Genomic DNA, 20,961 nt, shown 5'->3' with positions numbered 1-20,961 from the left:
GCAGAGGACAGCCAGGATATGTTTGCTTTGAGTGGGAGGACCTTCACTGCGGTCGAAAACAGCAGTATCAATGGACAGTCTTGCCCCAAGGGTTTACAGAGTTCCCCAAATCTATTTGGTCAGATTTTAGAACAAGTCCTAGGAAACTTCTCCCTGCCTTCATCCATATGCCTACTCCAATACGTAGATGACCTGCTCATTTCAGGAGAAACAAGGATCAAGTAACAGCAATTTCAGTTAACTTCCTAAATTTCCTGAGGGAACAAGGGTTACAGGTCTCAAAGAACAAACTTCAATTCATAGAACCTGAGGTAAAATATCTAGGACACCTAATCAGTAAAGGTAAATGAAAGATAGAGCCCGAATGAATTGAAGATATCATATCTTTGCCTTTACCTGAAACATAGCAGGAACTTAGGAAATTCTTAGGCTTGGTTGGATATTGTCATCTGTGGATTGACTCTTTTGCCTTAAAAACAAAGCCCCTATATAAAAACTCACTCAAAAAGGACCAGACCTGCTCCTTTGGAACCCATCAGAGATTCAACAGGTAAAACACCTACTTGTAACTGCCCCTGTTCTAGCCTTGCCCTCCTTAGAACAGCCATTCCACCTTTTTGTTAATGTAAGCAAAAGAGTGGCCTTAAGGGTACTCACCCAAAAACATGGAGGCCATGGGCAGCCCATAGCCTTCCTGTCAAAAATCCTTGACCCAGTAACCTGTGGATGGCCCGAATGTGTCCAATCCATAGCAGCAACTCCCTTGCTAACAGAAGAAAGCAGGAAAATAACCTTTAGAGGAAACTTCATCATAAGTGTCCCTTATCAAGTGAGAACCATTCTTAATCAGAAGGCAGGGAGATGGCTCACTGACTCAAGAATTTTAAAATATGAAGCTATCTTATTAGAGAGGGATGACCTAACACTAACCACTGACAATTCACTCAACCCCACTGCTTTCCTAACAGGAAATCCAAGCCAGGAAGAACCTGAGCATACATGTTTAGATTTAATCAGTTATCAAACTAGAGTCAGAAAGATCTAAGTGAAACCCCTTTCCAAACAGGGCATCATCTCTTTATAGATGGCTCCTCCCAGATCACCGAAGGAAAAAAGCACAACGGGTACTCCATAATTGAGGGGGAAATCCTCACAGAGGTAGAGTCAGGAAGACTGCCAAATATCTGGTCTGCCCAACATGTTAACTCTTTGCATTAAACCAAGCCTTAAAATCCCTGCAGAATCAGGAAGGAACTATTTACATTGACTCCAAGTATGGCTTCGGAGTACTCCATACGTTTGGAAAGATCTGGATTGAATGAGGCCTCATCAATAGTAAGGGCCAAGATTTGGTCCCCAAGGAATTAATTATGCAAGTATTAGAAAATATTCAACTGCCAGAAGAGACTGCAGTTGTCCATGTCCCACAACACCAAAAGAACCCATCTTTTGAAAGCTGGGAAATAACCTTGCAGATCAAGTAGCTAAACAAGCTGCCTCTTCCCAAGAGGCACCCATTTTCCATCTAACCTCTTGTCTTCCCCCTCTAGCTGCAATCCCCATCTTCTCCCATGCAGACCAAGAGAAACTAAATAAAATAGGAGCTAAGGAGAGCCCAAAGGGAAAGTGGGTACTAACAGATGGAAGGGAAATGCTGTCTAAACTCCTCATGAGGGAAGTATTGTCACAGCTTTATCAAGGAACTCACTGGGGTCCTCGAGCTATGTGCAATGCAGTCCTTAGGGTCTATGGGTGTGTAGGGATATATACCCTTGATAGGCAAGTGGCGGATGGTTGCATAGTGTGCAGAAAAACTAATAAGCAAACCCTAAAGAGGCAACCTCCCAAGGGAAGAAACCCAGGGCTGTGGCCATTCTAAAGCGTCCAAGTTGACTCCACCACGATGCCCCCAATAGGCTGTCTCGAGTATTTGCTAGTCATAGTAGACCATCTCACCCACTGGGTAGAAGCCATCGCCTTCCCAAGCACAATAGCCAGCAATGTAGTGAAAGCCCTGTTGGAACATATCATACCCACGTTTGGACTAATAGAGAACACTGATTCGGACAATGGGACCCCACTTCACTGCACACATTATTAAGGGGCTAATCCAAGCACTAGGAATAAAATGGGAATGTCATACTCCCTGGCACCTGCCCTCATCAGGGAAGGTAGAAAGAATGAATCAAACTCTAAAAAATCACTTAACCAAGGCCAGGTGCGGTGGCTCACGCCTGTAATCCCAGCACCTTGGGAGGCTGAGGCGGGCAGATTACCTGAGGTCAGGAGTTCAAGACCAGACTGGCCAACATGGTGAAACCCCATCTCTACTAAAAATACAAAAATTAGCCGGGCGTGGTGGCACATGCCTGTCATCCCACCTACTCAGGAGGCTGAGGCAGGAAGAATTGCTTGAGACTGGAAGATGGAGGTTACAGTGAGCCAATCATGCCATTGTACTCCAGCCCGGCCACAGAATAAAACTCTGTCTCAAAAAAAAAAAAAAAAAAAAAGGCCAGGTGCGGTGGCTCAGGCCTGTAATCCCAGCACTTTGGGAGGCCAAGACGGGCGACAGGCAGATCACGAGGTCAGGAGATTGAGATCATCCTGGCTAACACAGTGAAACCCCATCTCTACTAAAAAATACAAAAAACTAGCCGGGTGAGGTGGCGGGCGCCTGTAGTCCCAGCTACTCGGGAGGCTGAGGCAGGAGAATGGCGTGAACCTGGGAGACGGAGCTTGCAGTGAGCTGAGATCTGGCCAGCCACTGCACTCCAGCCTGGGCGACAGAACAAGACTCCGTCCCCCCCCAAAAAAAATCACCTAACCAAATTAATCTTGGAAAACCGGTTACCATGGACAAAATGTCTTCCCATTGCCTTACTAAGAATCCAAACTGCCCCTTGGAAAGATCTTGGCCTGTCCCCTTATGAAATGCTATACGGGCTGCCTTATCTAAATTCCACTACTGACTTTCCTACATTTGAAACAAAAGGTCAGTTTCTCAAAAACTATATATTTGGTCTGTCTTCTACCCTTTCCTCCTTCATGACTCAAGGCCTCCTAGTGCAAACTCCACCCCTCGAATTCCTAGTTCACCAACACCAGCCTGAAGATCACGTCCTCAGCAAAAGTTGGAAAGAGGGAAAGCTCAAACCAACGTGGGAGGGACCTTATCTAGTACTCCTAACCACTGAAACAGCAATCTGAATGGCCGAAAAAGGATGGACCCACCACACTTGAGTAAAAAACGCCCCACCCCTTGCAGAGTCATGGACCTTCACTCTAGGACCTATGGCCTTCAAACTAACATTCAAAAGGGTTTAATCCGTCTTTTTCTTCTGCCTTTAGCTACCCAAGGACATCCTATTGTCAATGTTACTCGATCACCCTCCCCCGAAACAATTATATTAGATGCCTGTCTTGTCATGCCCTGCGGGGGTCTCCAAAGTCAAAGACAGCTAGCCTCTTCAGAAAAGTACCTTTGTCCCTCTAGGATAAATTATACTGCCTACAAAACTAACTCTTGCACCGAACAGGCACAAACTTAGCATTGGTGGTTTTGCTATACTTGGGGAGATGTTATATGGACTACCAAGTATCAGGGTTGGACCTCCTCAGAGGGTTGCACTGCCCTAAAACCCTACCTCCACTTCACCAAAGGAACTACCCCCTCTTATTGCCAATCTCTTCATTAATACCCCTACCTCCACCAACCCTACACCCACTTTAGAGTGCTTTTACGGCCTAGAAGCAGATGTCACTGGAAAGGACCCTATAGGCTTCTTTGAAATGCTCTTTGTTCCTCCTCCTCCATCTTCCACTGTTACCCCCTCCTCAAACCCACAAAATCAAACCATTTCTCGCTTCATGCCCAATGACAAAACCAAAGTAGCTATAGTAGAAGTCAAGGACTTAAAGCAAACCATAGCCATAGAAACCGGGTATCAAGACGTAAATGCCTGGCTGGAATGGATTAAATATTCTGTTGGCACCCTAAATAAAAGCGATTGCTGTGCTTGTGCAACGGGCGGGCCAGAAATCCAAATTGTTCCCCTCCCACTCGGATGGGCCAACCAACCAGGCATGGACTGTATGGTAGCTCTCTCTTCCAGTACCCCACAGCCTGGGGAAACAAGTCATGTGCCACTCTTTCAGTACGCTTCCCAAAGATCAGGAATCCTATGGGACAGCCGCCAAGGGCCATTCGACTTCCAGCTCTTGATGCCAATTTTACCTTGTGTCTCTCATGGCAAGGGGAAAATCTGACATTCCTTGGAAACATGATGGGATGTAGTGAGACTAAACTTTTTCAAACTTTTTTCAATCAGTTGGCCTTATCCATCCCCGAGTGGATGTGTGGTGGTATTGTGGGGGACCAATATTGGGTACACTGCCAAGTGACTGCAGCACTTGCACTCTGACCTAATTGGCCATCCCTTTCACCTTGGCATTGCATCAACCAGACAGGAAGCAGGTAACCCGAAGAAAAAGAGAAGTCCCAATAAATGGGTCCTCTGACCCTCACGTTTACATAGACAGCATTGTTGTCCTGTGGGGGGGTACCAAATGAATTCAATGCTTGAAACCAAATAGCTGCCAGGATCAAGACTATCTTATTCTGGTGGTCCACTATAAACAAAAATGTAGAATGGATAAATTATGTATACTACAATCAGCAGCGATTCATCAATTATACCAGAGATGCCATAAAAGGAATAACTGAACAATTAGGCCCTACCAGCTAGATGGTCTTGGAAAATAGAATAGCTCTTGACATGATGTTAGCCAAAAAAGGCGGAGTCTGTGTCATGATCGGGGTCCAGTGTTGTACTTTTATCCCTAAAGATACAGCCCCCGATGGGACAATCACAAAAGCCTTACAAGGCCTTACCACCCTAGTAAATGAAATGGCCGAAAACTCTGGAATAGACGACCCCCTTACGGGCCTGATGGAAAGGTGGTTTGGAAAATGGAAAGGACTCATGACCTCAATCTTTACCTCCCTTGCAATTGTTACATGTGTACTCATCCTTGTGGGCTGCTGTATCATACCTTATATTCGTGGGTTAACCCCAAGGCTCATAGAAGCAGCTCTCACAAAAACCTCCCCTCCCTCTCCGTACTCAGATAAGCTCTTGCTCCTAGATAATCAAGAACAACAAAGCCAAATCCTGTTGAAGAACTTTGAAGAGGAAGAACTATAGAACAGAAGAGGGGAAATTGTTGGGACAACTAAGTTCCTCTTCAAAGACTCAACTTTCCGGTCGTAAGTTGTAAAAGTTGTAAATCAATCCTACCCGCCCCACCTTCTTCTTCTTTTCGCAAATTGTACATTTACCATATTTGGAAAAGTTTAAGTCTTAGCCAATCAGGATCAGCTTAGATTGTGCAGTCCAACCCCAGCCAATAGGGGAAGGACACAGAAACAGGAACTGCGTTAGGATTAAAAACTCCTTTCCTCCTTTGTTGGGTGTGCTCTTGTGATTGTAACAGGCCACAAGCAGCACTGTCCTGCAGAAGTAAAGCTGCCTTGCTGAGAAATTTTCTGTCTAAGTGCGGGTTTCTTTTGGCTACGCTGAGCACTTGTTTCCAACAGTAACACATACAATAAAAAATCCTCCTACAAATCAATACAAAAAAATGAATTTTGTTTTTCTTTTTTCTTCTTTTTTCTTGAGACAAAGTCTCACTCTGTCGCCCAGGCTGGAGTGCAGTAGCTGGGATCACAGGCTTCTGCTACCATGCCTGGCTAATTTTTTTGTATTTTTAGTAGAGGTGGGCTTTCGCCATGTTGGCCAGGCTGGTCTCGAACTCCTGACCTCAAGTTATCTGCCCACCTCGGCCTCCCAAAGTGCTGGGATTACAGGGGTGAGCCACGGCACCCAGCCCATTTTTGAAGTTGGTTTATTTTTTATGAAACCCCATCTGTACTAAAAATACAAAAAATTAGCCAGGTGTGGTGGTGAAGACCTGTAGTCCTAGCTACTTAAGGGGGCGCTGAGGTGGGAGAAATGCTTGAACCCAGAAGGTGGAGATTGCAGTGAACCAAAATCCTGCCACTGCGCTACAACCTGAGCTACAGAGTGAGACTCCATCTTAAAAAATAAATAAATAGGCTCAAGCCTGTAATCCCAGCACTTTGGGAGGCCGAGACGGGCAGATCACGAGGTCAGGAGATCGAGACCATCCTGGCTAACACGGTGAAACCCCGTCTCTATTAAGAAATACAAAAAACTAGCCGGGCGAGGTGGCGGGCGCCTGTAGTCCCAGCTACTCGGGAGGCTGAGGCCGGAGAATGGCGTAAACCCGGGAGGCGGAGCTTGCAGTGAACTGAGATCCGGCCACTGCACTCCAGCCTGGGTGACAGAGCGAGACTCCGTCTCAAAAAAAAAAATAAATAAATAAAAAATAAATAAATAAATAAACAAATAATAAAAAATAAAAATGGGCAAAGGACATGAACAACCATTTTATAGAAAAAGAAACTTTGGCCAGGTGCAGTGGCTTATGCCTGTAATTCCAACACTTTGAGAGATGAGGCAGAAGGATCGCTTGAGACCAGGAGATCAAGACAAGCCTGGACAACGCAGGGAGGTTTTTTGGTTTGTTTGTTTTGTAGAGACAGGATCTCCCTATGTTGTACAGGCTGATCTTGAACTCCTGGGCTCAAGCAATCCTCCCATCTAGGCCTCCTACAGTGAGGGGATTATAGGTGTGAGCCACTGCATCTGGCATACAAAATTAAAAAAATATATATATATATATATATTAGCTGAGCATGGTGGCCTATGCCTGTAGTCCTAGCTACTGCTGGGGAGGGGAGGGTGTTGAAGGGAGCTGGGCAGGAAGATTGCTTGGGCTGAAGAGTTCCAGGCTGCAGTGGGTTGTGATCACACCACTGCCCTCCAGCCTAGGTGACAGAGCAAGACCCCATATCAGAAAAATAACAACAAAATAAAGAAATTTAATCAGCCTATGTCTTAGTCTGTTCTGGCTGCCCTAACAAGATACCATAGACTGAGTGGCTTAAACAACAGAAATTTATTTCTCAAAGTTTTAGAAACTGGGAAGTCCAAGATCAAGGTGCCAGTAGGGTAGGTTTCATTCTAAGGCCTCTTCTCTTGGCTTGCAGGCAACCATCATCTCACTATGTGCTCACATAATCTTTTGTTTCTCTGTGTGTGTGTGTGTGTGTGTGTGTGTGTGTGAGAGAGTGTGAGTGTGAGAGAGAGAGACAGAGTCAGAGAGAGAAAGAGAGAGCGCAAGACAGAGCAAGTACACTCTGGCCTGTCTTCTTACAAGGACTCTAATCTCATGATGATCCCACCCTAATGACCTCATCTAACCCTAATGATCTCCCGAAGGCCCTATCTCCAAATACCATTACATTGGAGGCTAGGGCTTCAACATGTAAATTGTGGGGAGGACACAGTTTAGTCTAGACTAGCCTATAGATGAAGACTTGCTCTTTTGCCCAGGCTGGAGTGCAGTGGCACAATCTCAGTTCACTGCAACCTCTGCCTCCCAGGTCCAAGCAATTCTCCTGCCTTAGCCTCCAGAGTAGCTGGGATCACAGGCATGCACCACCATGCCCAGCTAATTTTTTTTTTTTTTTTGTACTTTTAGTAGAGCTGGGGTTTCACCATGTTGGCCAGGCTGGTCACCAACTCCTGACCTCAGGTGATCCACCTGCCTCAGCCTCCCCAAATACTGAGATCACAGCTGAGCCACTGTGCCTGGCCATCAGCCTATAAACATCTTTTTACTGACCAAGCTCATTAATGATCAGAGAATATAAATTAAAATAAAAGTGAGATAACATTTTATACCCACCAGATTATACAAAATCAAAACATCTGATGATATTAACTGTTGGCAAGGATGCAGAGCAAGAGAATTCTCATTCACTGCTGGTGGAAATGTAGGTTGGAACAGTTTGGATAAGAGTTAAGTGAAGTACTTTCTAATGAAATTGGTGATGAACATACCCTACGTTCCAGCAATTCTGCTCCTAGGTATATATGCTAAAGTATATAAAATAAAAATGTAGAGACTAGGCCAGGTGCCGTGGCTCATGCCTGTAATCCCAGCACTTTGGGAGGCCGAGGCAGGAGGATCACGAGGTCAGGAGATCGAGACCATCCTGGCTAACACAGTGAAACCCTGTCTCTACTAAAAATACAAAAAATTAGCTGGGCGTGGTGGTGGGCACCTATGGTCTTAGCTGCTTGGGAGGCTGAGGCAGGAGAGTGGCGTGAACCCGGGAGGCGGAGGTTGCAGTGAGCCAAGATCGCACCATTGCACTCCAGCCTGGTGACAGAGCGAGACTCCATCTCAAAAAAAAAAAAAAAAAAAAAAAAAAAAAATGTAGAGACTAATCTCTAAATGTAACACTTTATTTGGGAGGCAAGAATTACAATTCAAAGCATATGCAGACTGGGTGTTCTTTGGTTCACTGTTTGAGGTTTTACAAAAAGGAGAAAAGTTACATATGACTTTGAAAGAAAGTTCATTGGCACTAGGTAAGTTTTAGGTTGCTGGCAAGCTCTGATTGGTGAGTGACTGCGGTGGGTAAAACTAGTCCTTTGAGGCTGGGCTCAGTGGCTCAAGCCTGTAATCCCAGGACTTTAGGAGATTTAGGTGAGTGGATCACTTAAGCCTGGGAGTTTAAGGCCAGCCTGGCAACATGATGAAACAAAAAAGACAAAAAAGACTCTCTACAAAAAAGACAAAAATTAGCTGAGCTTGCTGGTATGCACCTGTAGTTCCAACTATTTGGGAAGCTGAAGTGAGAGGATTGATTGAGTCCAGCAGGTCTAGGCTGCAGTGAGCCCTGCCCCAATCACACCACTGCACTCCAGCCTGGGTGACAGGGAGAGACACTGTCAAAAAACAAAACAAAACAACAAACAATAACAACAACAACAAACCACCAAAAAACCAAACTAGTCTTTGAGTCATGGCAGTTTGTTTCAATAGCTATTGGGTAAAACTGGTGTCAGGTTACAACAGGCAGTTTCAGCAGCCAGGGTTGCAGAAAATTACATTCTTTGAGCAATGTAATGTGCCCTCAGTGCTTCCCCTCCCGCTGTTTTCATTGGGTATGACAAGAATGACCCAATTTGTATGCTCAACTTTCACAGGCGTAATCCAGTAGTAAATCATGAAATTGATTTTAGTAGTGCTGAAGCATAATTTTCTGAAAAGTAAAATCATGACTCTCTTACAAATATAAAATGAATAGGTATCAAATATTTTATTCATCTTATTAACTTATAAGGGAGCCAGTATGGTGTTTAGGAGTGTAGCATGAATTTGCTAAGAATCAGGAATGTTTAAATGAATTTGCTAAGAAGGCTAAAAATGGTTTAATATGCTACAGGTTAATAAAGCAATGTTTTGGTGTATATTTTCTACCAATGGGCAGAATTATTTTGAGTACTATCAGTTTTCTGGTAAAATAGTTTAGTCAATAGAAAGAGCTCCCTACGGATGCAAATCCTTCCAGCCTTACACTGAAAGGGCACCCAGAATTCTCTTTTCCTCATTTCCAAATCTTTGACAATGTTTGCTGACAATAGGTCCCTGTTAGCAGTTTTTGGTAATGAAAGAGAAAAGAAGAAATAGAAATATAGTGCACTGCGGGTCGTAAGTGTAAACGTAGTTTTGCGAAGATTTTGTTTCAGGCCAGGCACGGTGGCTCACACCTCCCAACACTTTTGGGGGCTGAGGCTGGCGGATCACTGGAGCCCAGGAGTTGGAGACCAGCCTGGTCAACATGGCAAAATCTTGTCTCTACTAAAAATACAAAAAATTAGCCTGGGGGTGGTGGCACAGGCCTGTAGTCCCAGCTACTCAGGAGGCTGAGGTGGGAGGATTGCCAGAGCCCAGGAAGTGGAGGCTAGAGTGAGCCGAGATGGCACTACTGCACTCCAGCCTCGGCGACAGAGCCAGGCCCTGTCTCATAAAAAGAGAAAGAAATACACGTTGGGAGGCCAAGGCGGGCGGATTACCTGAGGTCGGGAGTTTGAGACCAGCCTTACCAACATGGAGAAACCCTGTCTCTACTAAAAATACAAAATTAGCCAGGCATGGTGGCGCATGCCTGCAATCCCAGCTACTTGGGAGGCTGAGGCAGGAGAATCGCTTGAACCCAGGAGACAGAGGTTGCCGTGAGCCGAGATCGGGTCATTGCATTCATTCCAGCCTGGGCAACAAGAGCGAAAACTCCGTCTCGAAAAACAAAAATTAAAAACAAAGAAATAAAATTTTGTGTCAGATATATACATCTATATGTATAATCACAAGTATATATTGGGTTTGATGTAAAATATTTTTGTTCACCGTAGGCTGGAATCAAAACAGTTTGAAAGCCACTAATGTGACACGAGGGTCAACAGTGAAAAAACCTGGACTTTGAGTTCTTCCTTCCCCAAAATAAGCATCCCTTCAGTGCCAGGCTCAGTCATGCAGACTCAGAAAACGATTGGAGAGAACAGTAGAGAAGCACCGTGCCAGGTGTTCGGCGCGTCTCTCCTTAACACTGAGATCCACGGCCTTCCCGGGACACCACAAGAATCAAGAGTGCAAGCGGGATGGAAAGGGCGAGCCAGCTGGCCCCAGCAGGCAGGAGCAGAGGCTTGCAGCTAGGCTGTGGGTCCGCGGGGAAGCAAGCCGAAGCCCTGGGCCCCAACAGTGGGCACTGACAGGCGGCCGCGGCACCGCCACCTGCGAGCGGAAGAACCTCGCGCACGCGCAGTGAAAACCCAGGGGGCCGCAAAGCATCAGAAGCCCCTCCACCCGGCCCGGCTTCGCCTCCTGTCCTGGGGGCACTGCACGGCCCACTCACTCCCGCCTCGTCACCCCCGCCAGGTTTTCCCCGCCCTTTCCGGCCGGGGCTGGTAGCGATTGCGCGCGCAGGGCCTGAGCGGGCGTCGGAGGGAAGGGGAAGCGGCGGGTAAGGAGATCCTGCGTCCGGGCGCGTCTCTGACGGGGTTGGCAACTTCCTCTTATACTCTCTCCGGCTTTCCGGACCCCAGAGGACTAGACAGAGAAACCTCTAGAAATGTGTATTTCCTTGCCTTTCCTCCGGCCGCCGCAGGCCTTCCTCCGACAGTCTTAAGTGTCGCCCTCTCCAGACCTTCCTGTCCGGACCGGTCCTGCCTCCCCCGCCCCAACTGGGGAATCCTGAGGCTGTGTCCCCAGTCCCTCTGTTGTCGCTTCGTTTGTCTGAGATCCCTTCCCTGACCTTTAGGTAGCGCAGGAACGATTATTAGCTTTTAGTGTAGCAGCAGTTTAGGACTAGCTCTCTATGTTGGGCCCCGAACTCAAGCACAAAGAACCACGGGTGTTTTGACGCTTGTTCCGGGGGTTGTTTCTGACACCCCTTTGTTGAAGCAGTTTCGGCATGTTCTCAGCAGTGAATTCAAAGCTAGCAAACATGGGTCCCGCTTTAGTTCCTCTGGGCAATTCTACCGTTTCCTAGTATTTTTGAGACAGTCTCGCCCGGTCGCCTAGGCTGGAGTGCAGTGGTGAGATCACAACTCACTGCGGCCTTGACTTCTCAGGCTCTAGCGATCCTCTAACCTCAGCCTCCTGAGTAGCCGGAAGTACAGGCGTGCCCCATCACACACAGCTAATGTTTAAAAACTTTTTAGGGGAGCCTCACTATGTTCCCCAGACTGGTCTTGAACTCCAGGACTCAAGCGATCCTCCCGCCAGGGCATCCCAAAGTGCTGGGATTACAGGTGTGAGCCACCTTGCCCAGCCAATAATCTGCTTTTGAGATTTGGGGCACATCAGGCATGTCCCTTATATCCCTATGCAATGTCGCAGAATTGCGCTCTTTTCCTTTGGAAATATGGTCATTCCACATGCCACCTTTTGGGATGACGTTCCTACTCCACTGACAGTGGGATGGTATCAGCAGTTACTGAGAAGCATGGTAACAGACTAGTATTTCTATTGTTTGCCACCCGAATGGATATTCAGTCAACTCTTTCTTGTAGCAGGAGGCAGCATTTTAGCTCAGTGACTGTGCTTGATGCCTTGAAGGGACAGAGGAAGTACCTTGTATTTAAACCACTAGGGTTCAAAATGTTCTGACAGAAATGTAAAACAGAAAAGGCCTGACAGTCACGTCATGTTGATAATGTTTCCAGGTCACATTTCTGTGTAGGGCCAAATACATGCTTTCTCCTCCCCCACCTCCCCCCGCCCTTTTTTTTTTTTTTTTTGAGACAGAGTCTGTCTGTTGCCCAGGCTAGAGTGCAATGGCTCGATCTCCATTCACTGCAACATCTGTCTCCCAGGTTCAAGCTATTCTCCTGCCTAAGCCTCCGGAGTCACTGGGATTACAGGCGCCCACCATCATGCCTGAGTAATTTTTTGCATTTTTTAGTAGAGATGGGGTCCCCGTGTTGGCCAGGCTGGTCCTGAGTGCCTGACCTCTGGTGATCCACCCGCCTCAGCCGTCCAAAGCTCTGGGATTAAAGGCATGAGCCACCGCTTTTTTTTTTTTTTTTTTTTGAGACAGGGTCTTCCTCGGTCATCCAGGCTAGAGTGCAGTGGTGCCATCTTAGCTCACTGCAGCCTCAACTTCCCTGGCTCAGGTGGTCCTCCCACCTCAGCCTTCCCTGAGTAGCTGGGACTACAGGCCTGTGCTATCATGCCGGGCTAATTTTTTTTTGTATTGTTAGTAGAGACAGGGTTTAGCCATGTTGCCCAGGCTGGTCTCAAACTCCTGGACTCAAGCAATCCGCCTGCCTTAGCCTCCTAAAGATCTGGGCTTACAGGTATGAGCCACTGTGCCCAGCCCCTTTCGCCCTTTTTTTTTTTTCTGAGACAGAGTCTCGCTCTGTCACCCAGGATGGAGTGCAGTGACGCCATCTCGGGTCACTGCAACCTCTGCCACCTGTGTTCACGCGATTCTCCTGCCTCAGCCTCCTGAGTAGCTGGGACTACAGGCACCTGCCATTGCGCTGGGCTAATTTTTGTATTTTTAATAGAGTCGGGGTTTCACTGTGTTAGCCAGGATGGTCTCGATCTCCTGACCTCGTGATCCACCCTCCTTGGCCTCCCAAAGTGCTGGGATTACAGGCGTGAGCCATCGCGCCCAGCCCAACCACTGCGCCTGGCCCTCGCCCTCTTTAAAAAATTTATTTTTCCCTCCAATTTGGGTGACAGAGTGAGACCCTGTCCCCAAAAATAGATATTTTTTAAATTGACACATAATGATTGTTTTATATTTACATTTATGGGGTAAAATGCGATATTTTGATACATGTATGTAATGTGTAATGATCAAATCAGGGTAATTAGCATATTCATCACCTCAAACACTGCTTGCTTTTATATGCTAGTTATATGTAATATGTTGATATTCTGTAGATGATGATATGAAGCTTTAGCAGCTACCTTTGAACTTCTCAATCAAATTTCTCAATAAGTTAATTCCTAGAAAGTCATGATAATCATCCTTGTTATTTTGACTTTGATACGTTTAAATGCTATAAATGTAACCATTTTTTTCTAACATCAGCACACACTATAAGTCTTATTACCCATTGATACCTAAATTACAAAATCTTAGTCATCTTAAATTTCCCTGTGCTATTCCATATGTTATATTACAGGATCTCATGGTTTGTTTATTTATTTATTTATTTATTTTGAGACAGAGTCTTGCTCTGTCACCCAGGCTAAAGGGTGGAGGGCAGTGGTGTGATCTCAGCTCACTGTAACCTCTATCTCCTGGGCTCAGGCGATTCTTATGCCTCAGCCTCCCAAGTAGCTGGGATTATAGCCCTGCTCCACCACGCCTGGCTAATTTTTTAATTTTTAGCAGAGATGGGGTTTTGTCATGTTACCCAGGTTGGTCTCGAACTCCTGGATTCAAGTGATCCCCACGCCTCAGCATCCCAGTGTGCTGGGATTACAGGCACAAGCCACTGTGCCCAGCAGTTTCTTTATTTAAAAAGTAATTTAGGAAGGGTGCAGTGGCCTAATAATTCCTATGGAGTGATATGGTGGAACAGTCCTGGATTTAGAGTAAGAAGGCCTGGATTCAGATACTGAGACTGTCATACTAACATTGTATCCTTGGGGAAACTTTGAGCTTCAATTTCCCTTTCTCTCATTTTAGATAAGATTATCTTTTCTTCTCACCTCTTAATTATTGTGAGAATTACCACTGACATAATATGTGGAGAAGCTAAAAGTTAAAAAAAAAAACAACCCAACCTAAGCTATTGTTATTTCTTCTTGTTCTCATTCATTTCACAAACATTGGAAACCTAACATATGTTATATACTGGTGCTAGAGCTATGAAAGATAGTACCTGCACTTAAAGGGCTGTCTTTCAAGGAGCTTTCAGTGTGTGTGTGTGTGTGTGTGTGTGTGTGTGTGTGTGTGTGTGTGTGCGCGCGCACGCGCGCACGCACTAGGAGTAGGGTGGTAGGGTATTTGGTAAGGTAGACCTGTGCTATAGAATGTAAAACCAGGCCGGGCGCGGTGGCTCAAGCCTGTAATCCCAGCACTTTGGGAGGCCGAGACGGGCGGATCACGAGGTCAGGAGATCGAGACCATCCTGGCTAACACGGTGAAACCCCGTCTCTACTAAAAAAATACAAAAAACTAGCTGGGCGAGGTGGCGGGCGCCTGTAGTCCCAGCTACTCGGGAGGCTGAGGCGGGAGAATGGCGCAAACCCGGGAGGCGGAGCTTGCAGTGAGCCGAGATCCGGCCACTGCACTCCAGCCTGGGCGACAGAGCGAGACTCCATCTCAAAAAAAAAAAAAAAAAAAAAAAAAAAAAAAGAATGTAAAACCAATAAGCTTAGGGTGAGCAACAAACTTAGGTGAGTTTGGGACCATATTTCCACAATTCCAGAGGAGGAACAGGGAAAGGTTCCTGGAGGAAGTTATATTTGAACAGTCTTGAATTATGACAAGAATCCTGAAGGGCTTTGTGTGCTACAGGAAGTGTACACATTGAAGGATTTTAAGCAGTTAGACTGATCACAACTGCTTTTTGAAAGTTCCTGTTGTCTGTGATACGTGCTTTGTTAACTTTCTTCTTTGTGCTTTATTATTATTATTTTTATTCCATCAAGAAGTGTCCTCTCCTCATACCTTAATATTAACTCTTTATCCTCCTCTAGTGCAGGTCCCATTTCTTGTGTGAAGCATTCTCCAATTATTTTAGCCTCCCTACTTATTTCGTTCTCTGAAACCATATTAGAAATATTAATAGTAACATACTTTAGTCCTTATTTGTTTTATGTTTATGTCCTAAGTAGATTTTAAGTATAGAGAATGTTTCTTATGTGTGAATAGAAAGCATGTTAAAAAAAATTGTTGCTTGATCTCTTTGTATTTTGTTTTTCAGGGTAGTAATAGATTATGGGCAACAGTCCTTTTAATTAATGTATCGTCATCATGGCTAATGAGGGCTGTCCCAAGGCTGCTGATAGTCCTTTTTCATCAGATAAACATGCCCAGCTCATCTTGGCCCAAATCAATAAGATGAGAAATGGACAGCATTTCTGTGATGTGCAGCTGCAAGTTGGAAAGGAAACTTTTAAAGCTCATCGGCTGGTTTTGGCTGCCAGCAGTCCTTACTTTGCAGCTTTGTTCACTGGAGGAATGAAAGAGTCCTCAAAAGATGTTGTACCAATTCTAGGAATTGAAGCAGGAATCTTTCAGATACTTCTAGATTTCGTTTACACAGGTATGTTACATGAGCCTGTTGCTTTGACTGAAGAATGATGCAATCACTCATGCACTAATGTGGAAAAATAAATTGATCTAACTTTTTAATTACTCTAGAAGGTAATTTAGCAACATGTTATTATGTGACTGAAAATTTCATATCTTTTGACCCGGTGCTCCTTTTCTAGGAATCTGAAGGAATTAATTAATGATTCAGGCACATATTTACAAACCAGGATTTTATTGTAACATTATTATTATTATTTGATTTTTTTTTCCAGATGGATTCTCCCTCTGTCACCCAGGTTGGAGTGCAGTGGGGCGATCTTGGCTCACTGCAACCTCTGCTTCCCAGGTTCAAGTGTTTCTCCTGCCTAAGTCTCCCGAGTAGCTGGGACACAGACGCATGCCACCACGCCTGGCTAATTTTTTTTTTTTTTTTAATTTTTAGTAGAGATGGGGTTTCACCGTGCTAGCCAGGATTGTCTCAATCTCCTGACCTCGTGATCCGCCCACCTTGGCCTCCCAAAGTGCTGGGATTACAGGCGCGAGCCACTGCACCTGGCCTGTGACTTTATTTATAGCAGTATATAATTGAATAAACTCTTGTCTCAGTAGGTTTTATGGCTAAATAAATTATGATACATATATAGATCTCACAAATGAGATCTAACAAATCTTAAAATATATGTATACTATTATGGAGGAATGTTTATAATATATAAAATTTTAAAAATCAGAATATAAGTAAACCCCTATTTTGTTTTAAACAAAACCCAAAAAACTTATGTGTATTTACACATGAGAAAGTGACCAGAATGTTTGATAGCATTTATCTGTAGGTAATTTTTTTCCACAAAGTGTTTATAATCAGCATATGTTATTTTACTCAAAACTATTTCTTAAATGTTTTTGAGGAGTTTTAATAACATTAGAGAATGTACACAAGAGCACAGTGGTTCATGCCTGTAATCCCAGCACTTCGGGAGGCCATTGTAAGAGGACTGCTTGAGGCCAGGAGTTCAAAAATAGGCAGGACAACATAGCAAGACCCCATTTCTTAAAAAAAAATTTTGTTTGAGACAGGGTCTCTCTCTGTTGTCCAGGCTGGAGTGCAGTCATGCACTCACACCTCAATGCAGTCTTGATTTTCTGGGCTAAAGCAGTGCTACCATCTCACCATCCTGCATAGCTGTGACTACAGGTACATGCCACCATGCCTGACTAATGTAAAACAAACTTTTTTGTAGAAAGAGGGTCTCACTATGTTACCCAGGCTAAAAAAAAAATTTTTTTTTTTTTTTTTGAGACAGAGTCTCGCTCTATCGCCAGGCTGGAGTATAGTGGCGTGATCTCAGCTCACTGCAACCTCAGCCTCCCAGGTTCAAGCAATTCTTCTGCCTCAGCCTCCTGACTAGCTGGGACTACAGGCATGCGCCACCACACCCAGCTAATTTTTATATTTTTAGTAGAGACCGGGTTTCATCATGTTGGCCAGGATGGTCTCGATCTCTTGACCTCGTGATCCACCTGCCTTGGCCTCCCAAAGTGCTGGGATTACAGGCATGAGCCACCGCGCTCAGCCAAAATTTTTTTTTTTTAATTAGCTGGGTATGGTCACTTGTGCCTTTAGTCCCAGCTAACGGGAGGCTGATGTGGAAAGATCCAGGAGTTTGAGGCTGTAGTGAGCTATGATCAAGCTGCTATACCCTGGACTGGGAGACAGAGTGAGACCCCATCTCTAAATAAAGAAAATAAAACAACTGGGATGATGAGGAGGGGAGTAGGGGAGGGGGAAGAAAGAGAAGGCACACCAAAACAATGTATAGTCTTATATGATATGCAACAAATATGCATAGAAAAAAGATTTGAAAGGTTGAGGTAGGATGATCACTTGAGCCCAGGATGCTGAGGCTTCAGTGAGTGATGATCATGCTACTGCACTCCAGCCTGGACAACAGAACAAGACTCTGTCTCAAAAAAAAAAGAGAGAAAAAATATATGAAGAGACACTACAGTGTTAATACAATGTGTCTGTGTATGGAAAAATACGTTTTTCATTTTAGTTTTTCTGTCTTAAAATTCTTTTTCCACAGTGAATATATATTACTCTTTGTGTGTGTGTGTGTGTGTATGATGGAGTTTCACTTTGTCGCCCAGGCTGGAGTACAGTGGCACAATCTTGGCTCATTGCAACCTCTGCCTCCCAGTTTCAAGCTATTCTCCTGCTTCAGCCTCCCGAGTAGCTGGGATTATAGGCTTGCACTAACATGCCCAGTTAATTTTTGTATTTTTTTTTTTTTTAGTAGAGATGGGTTTTCACCATGTTGGCCAGGCTGATCTCGAACTCCTGACCTCAAGTGATCTGCCCACCTCAGCCTCCTAAAGTGCTGGGATTACAGGCGAGAGCCACTGTGCCCAGCCTCTTTTATCTTTTATTTTGTGAGACAGAGTCTTGCTTTGTCACCTATGCTGGAATGTAGTGGCAAGATCATTGCAGCCTTGACCTCCTGGGCTCATCAGGCTATCGTCTCACCTCAGCCTCCTGAGTACCTGTAGGACCACAACACACACCATGATGCCAGGGTAATTAAAAGAAAAATTTTTTTTTAGAGATTATGTCTGGCTATGTTGCCCAGACTGGTCTCGAACTCCTAGGCTCAAGCAGTCCTCCCACCTCAGCCTCCCTAGTAGCTGAGACTACAGGCGCACGCACCGCCACACCTGGCTAATTTTGTTTTTTTTTTTGAGGCGGAGTTGTGCTGGACTTAGTGGTGTGCACCTGTAGTCCCAGCTACTCAGGAGGCTGAGCCAGAAGAATTGATTGAACCTGGGAGGCAGAGGTTGCAGTGAACAGAGACCATGCCACTGCACTCCAGCCTGGGCAGCAGAGCAAGACCTTGTCTCAAAAAACAAACAAACGAACAAAAAAGGCTGGGTGTGGTGGCTCACGCCTGTAATCCCAGCACTTTGGGAGGCTGAGGTGAGTGGATCACCTGAGGCCAGGAGGTTGAGACCAGCCTGACCAACATGGCGAAACCTCGTCTCTGCTAAAAATACAAAAATTAGCTGGTTGTGGTGGTGGGCACTTGTAATCCTGGCTACTTGGGAGGCTGAGGCAGGAGAATCACTTGAACCTGGGAGGTGTTTGTTGTAATGGGCCAAGAATGCACCACTGTACTCCATCCTGGTCGACATAGTGAGACTCTGTCTTGAAAAAAAATAAAAAAACTTAAAAAAGAAAGCGAAGCCCTTGGAAAAGAAAGTGGTATACATAGTTTGAGTATTTAATAGTTTCTCTTATGTTATAGATTCTTGGTTATTCCTAATATTAAAAACTAGCATTGTGCTGGGTGTGGTGGCTCACGCCTGTAATCCCAGCACTTTGGGAGGCTGAGGTGGGTGGATTGCTTGAGCCCAGGAGTTTGAGATCAACCTGGGTAACGTGGTGAAACCCTGTCTCTACAAAAAAATACAGAAAATTAGCCGATTATGGTGGTGAGTGTCTGTAGTACCAGCTACTCGGGAGGCTGAGGTGAGAGGCTCACCTAAGCACAGGAGGCAGAGGTTGCAGTGGGCCAAGATTGCGCCACTGCACTCCAGCCTGGACAACAGAACGACACCCTGTCTCAAAACAAACACAAACAAAAAATGAACATTGTATGGCATTTAGAGACCTTGTCTTACTCTCCCCGGTGCCTCAGTAAATGTTTGTTACATGCATATAACCTTATGTTAAAAACATAGACTTTATTTGTTGTTGTTGCTGCTGCTGTTTGGTTTTTTTCTTTCCAACTTTTAGGTTCAAGAGGTACACGTGTGGGTTTGTTGCATGTGTAAATTGCGTGTCTTGGGGGCTTGGTATGTAGATAATTTTGTCCTCCAGATAATCAGTATAATACCTGATATGTAGTTTTTCAATCCTTACCCTCCTCCTACCCTCCACTCTCAAGTAAGCCCCAGTGTGTATCCATGCCTTCTTGGTATCCATGTGTATGCAATGTTGAGCTCCCATTTATAAGTGAGAACATATGATATTTGGTTTTCTGTTCTTGTGTTAATTTGCTTAGAATCATGGCCTCCAGCTCCATGTGTGTTGCTGTAAAGCACATGATTTCCTTCTTTTTTATAGCAAAAGCATGTCAACCCCTGCCTTGCAACTTGCTTTACCTTACAACTTGTGGACAAGTTACTTAAACTTTGATTCTGTTTCCTTAATATGAAAATAAGAAAAATAATAATATCTACCACATGGGAGTATAATAAGGGTTAAATTAGCATATAAAGCAATTAATGCTGCACCTGGTTAATTGTAAGTTTTTCATAAATGTGTTAGGTATCGTTATCGTTTAAGTTTTGTGCTCTTCACACAAATCCTTGATTGCCTTTTTAAGCGTCTGTCTACTCTGCAAGCATCAGTGAAATCAAGTGTAATACTTTTTGAATGTGGTAAGCCAATGTATGTTTTTATTTTATTGGCCATTTTGTCTTCCTACTTCTCTAGGTATAGTGAACATAGGTGTGAATAATGTCCAGGAGTTGATTGTTGCAGCAGACATGCTACAGTTGACTGAAGTTGTTCATCTTTGCTGTGAATTTCTGAAAGGACAAATTGATCCACTGAACTGCATTGGAATCTTTCAGTTCTCTGAGCAAATTGCCTGCCATGATCTCTTGGAATTCTCAGAAAACTACATTCATGTCCATTTCTTAGAGGTTCATAGTGGAGAAGAGTTCCTGGCACTTACAAAAGATCAGCTGATCAAAATTTTGCGAAGTGAAGAGCTTAGCATTGAGGATGAATACCAGGTCTTCTTAGCTGCAATGCAATGGATTCTGAAAGATTTGGGAAAAAGAAGAAAACATGTGGTAGAAGTGCTAGACCCAATTCGATTCCCTTTATTACCTCCTCAGAGACTTTTAAAGTATATAGAAGGTAACTTTTTTGCTATATATCAAATTAGTTGATTAATTATCCAGTGATGTGTTCTCTGAAATGTGGGAGAGTGTTTTCATTTTTTGGTTCAGTAACAGACATTTATTGAATGATTACTCTTTTTTTTTTCTTTTTAAAAATGTATTGAATGATTATGTAAGATACAACTTTTGTGTTTTGTGGGTGGGCAGTAGTATTTTAATATTTCTACCTATTTTTATCAAAATCTTTCTTGAGATTGATTACTAAGGCAGATTAGTGTTATAGATAAAAATTACCGACAGAGCGACTAACATAACAACTGCTGTTGACA

At 44.5% G+C, this 20,961-nt stretch overlaps 1 protein-coding gene across 2 annotated transcripts in view; it reads left to right on the top strand.

Moving 5' to 3' along the window:
* Window positions 1-10,663: 10,663 nt before the first annotated feature.
* IPP (intracisternal A particle-promoted polypeptide) overlaps window positions 10,664-20,961 on the top strand; it is a 49,203-nt gene continuing 38,905 nt past the window's right edge. Inside the window, exons 1-3 of one of the 2 annotated variants that reach the window (XM_050798796.1) lie at window positions 10,664-10,960; window positions 15,390-15,731; window positions 20,217-20,648. In XM_050798796.1, the coding sequence (XP_050654753.1) occupies window positions 15,440-15,731; window positions 20,217-20,648 (724 nt within the window). In that variant the 5' untranslated portion in view covers window positions 10,664-10,960; window positions 15,390-15,439. The remainder of the gene's footprint in view (window positions 10,961-15,389; window positions 15,732-20,216; window positions 20,649-20,961) is intronic. The other variant, XM_050798786.1, reaches the window with a different exon arrangement.

The sequence above is a fragment of the Macaca thibetana genome, chromosome 1 (genome assembly GCF_024542745.1).
Source record: "Macaca thibetana thibetana isolate TM-01 chromosome 1, ASM2454274v1, whole genome shotgun sequence".
NCBI classification, from domain to species: domain Eukaryota; kingdom Metazoa; phylum Chordata; class Mammalia; order Primates; family Cercopithecidae; genus Macaca; species Macaca thibetana.
The sequence above is the reverse complement of the archived record's forward strand: the minus strand, read 5'-3'. Positions and strand labels throughout refer to the sequence as shown.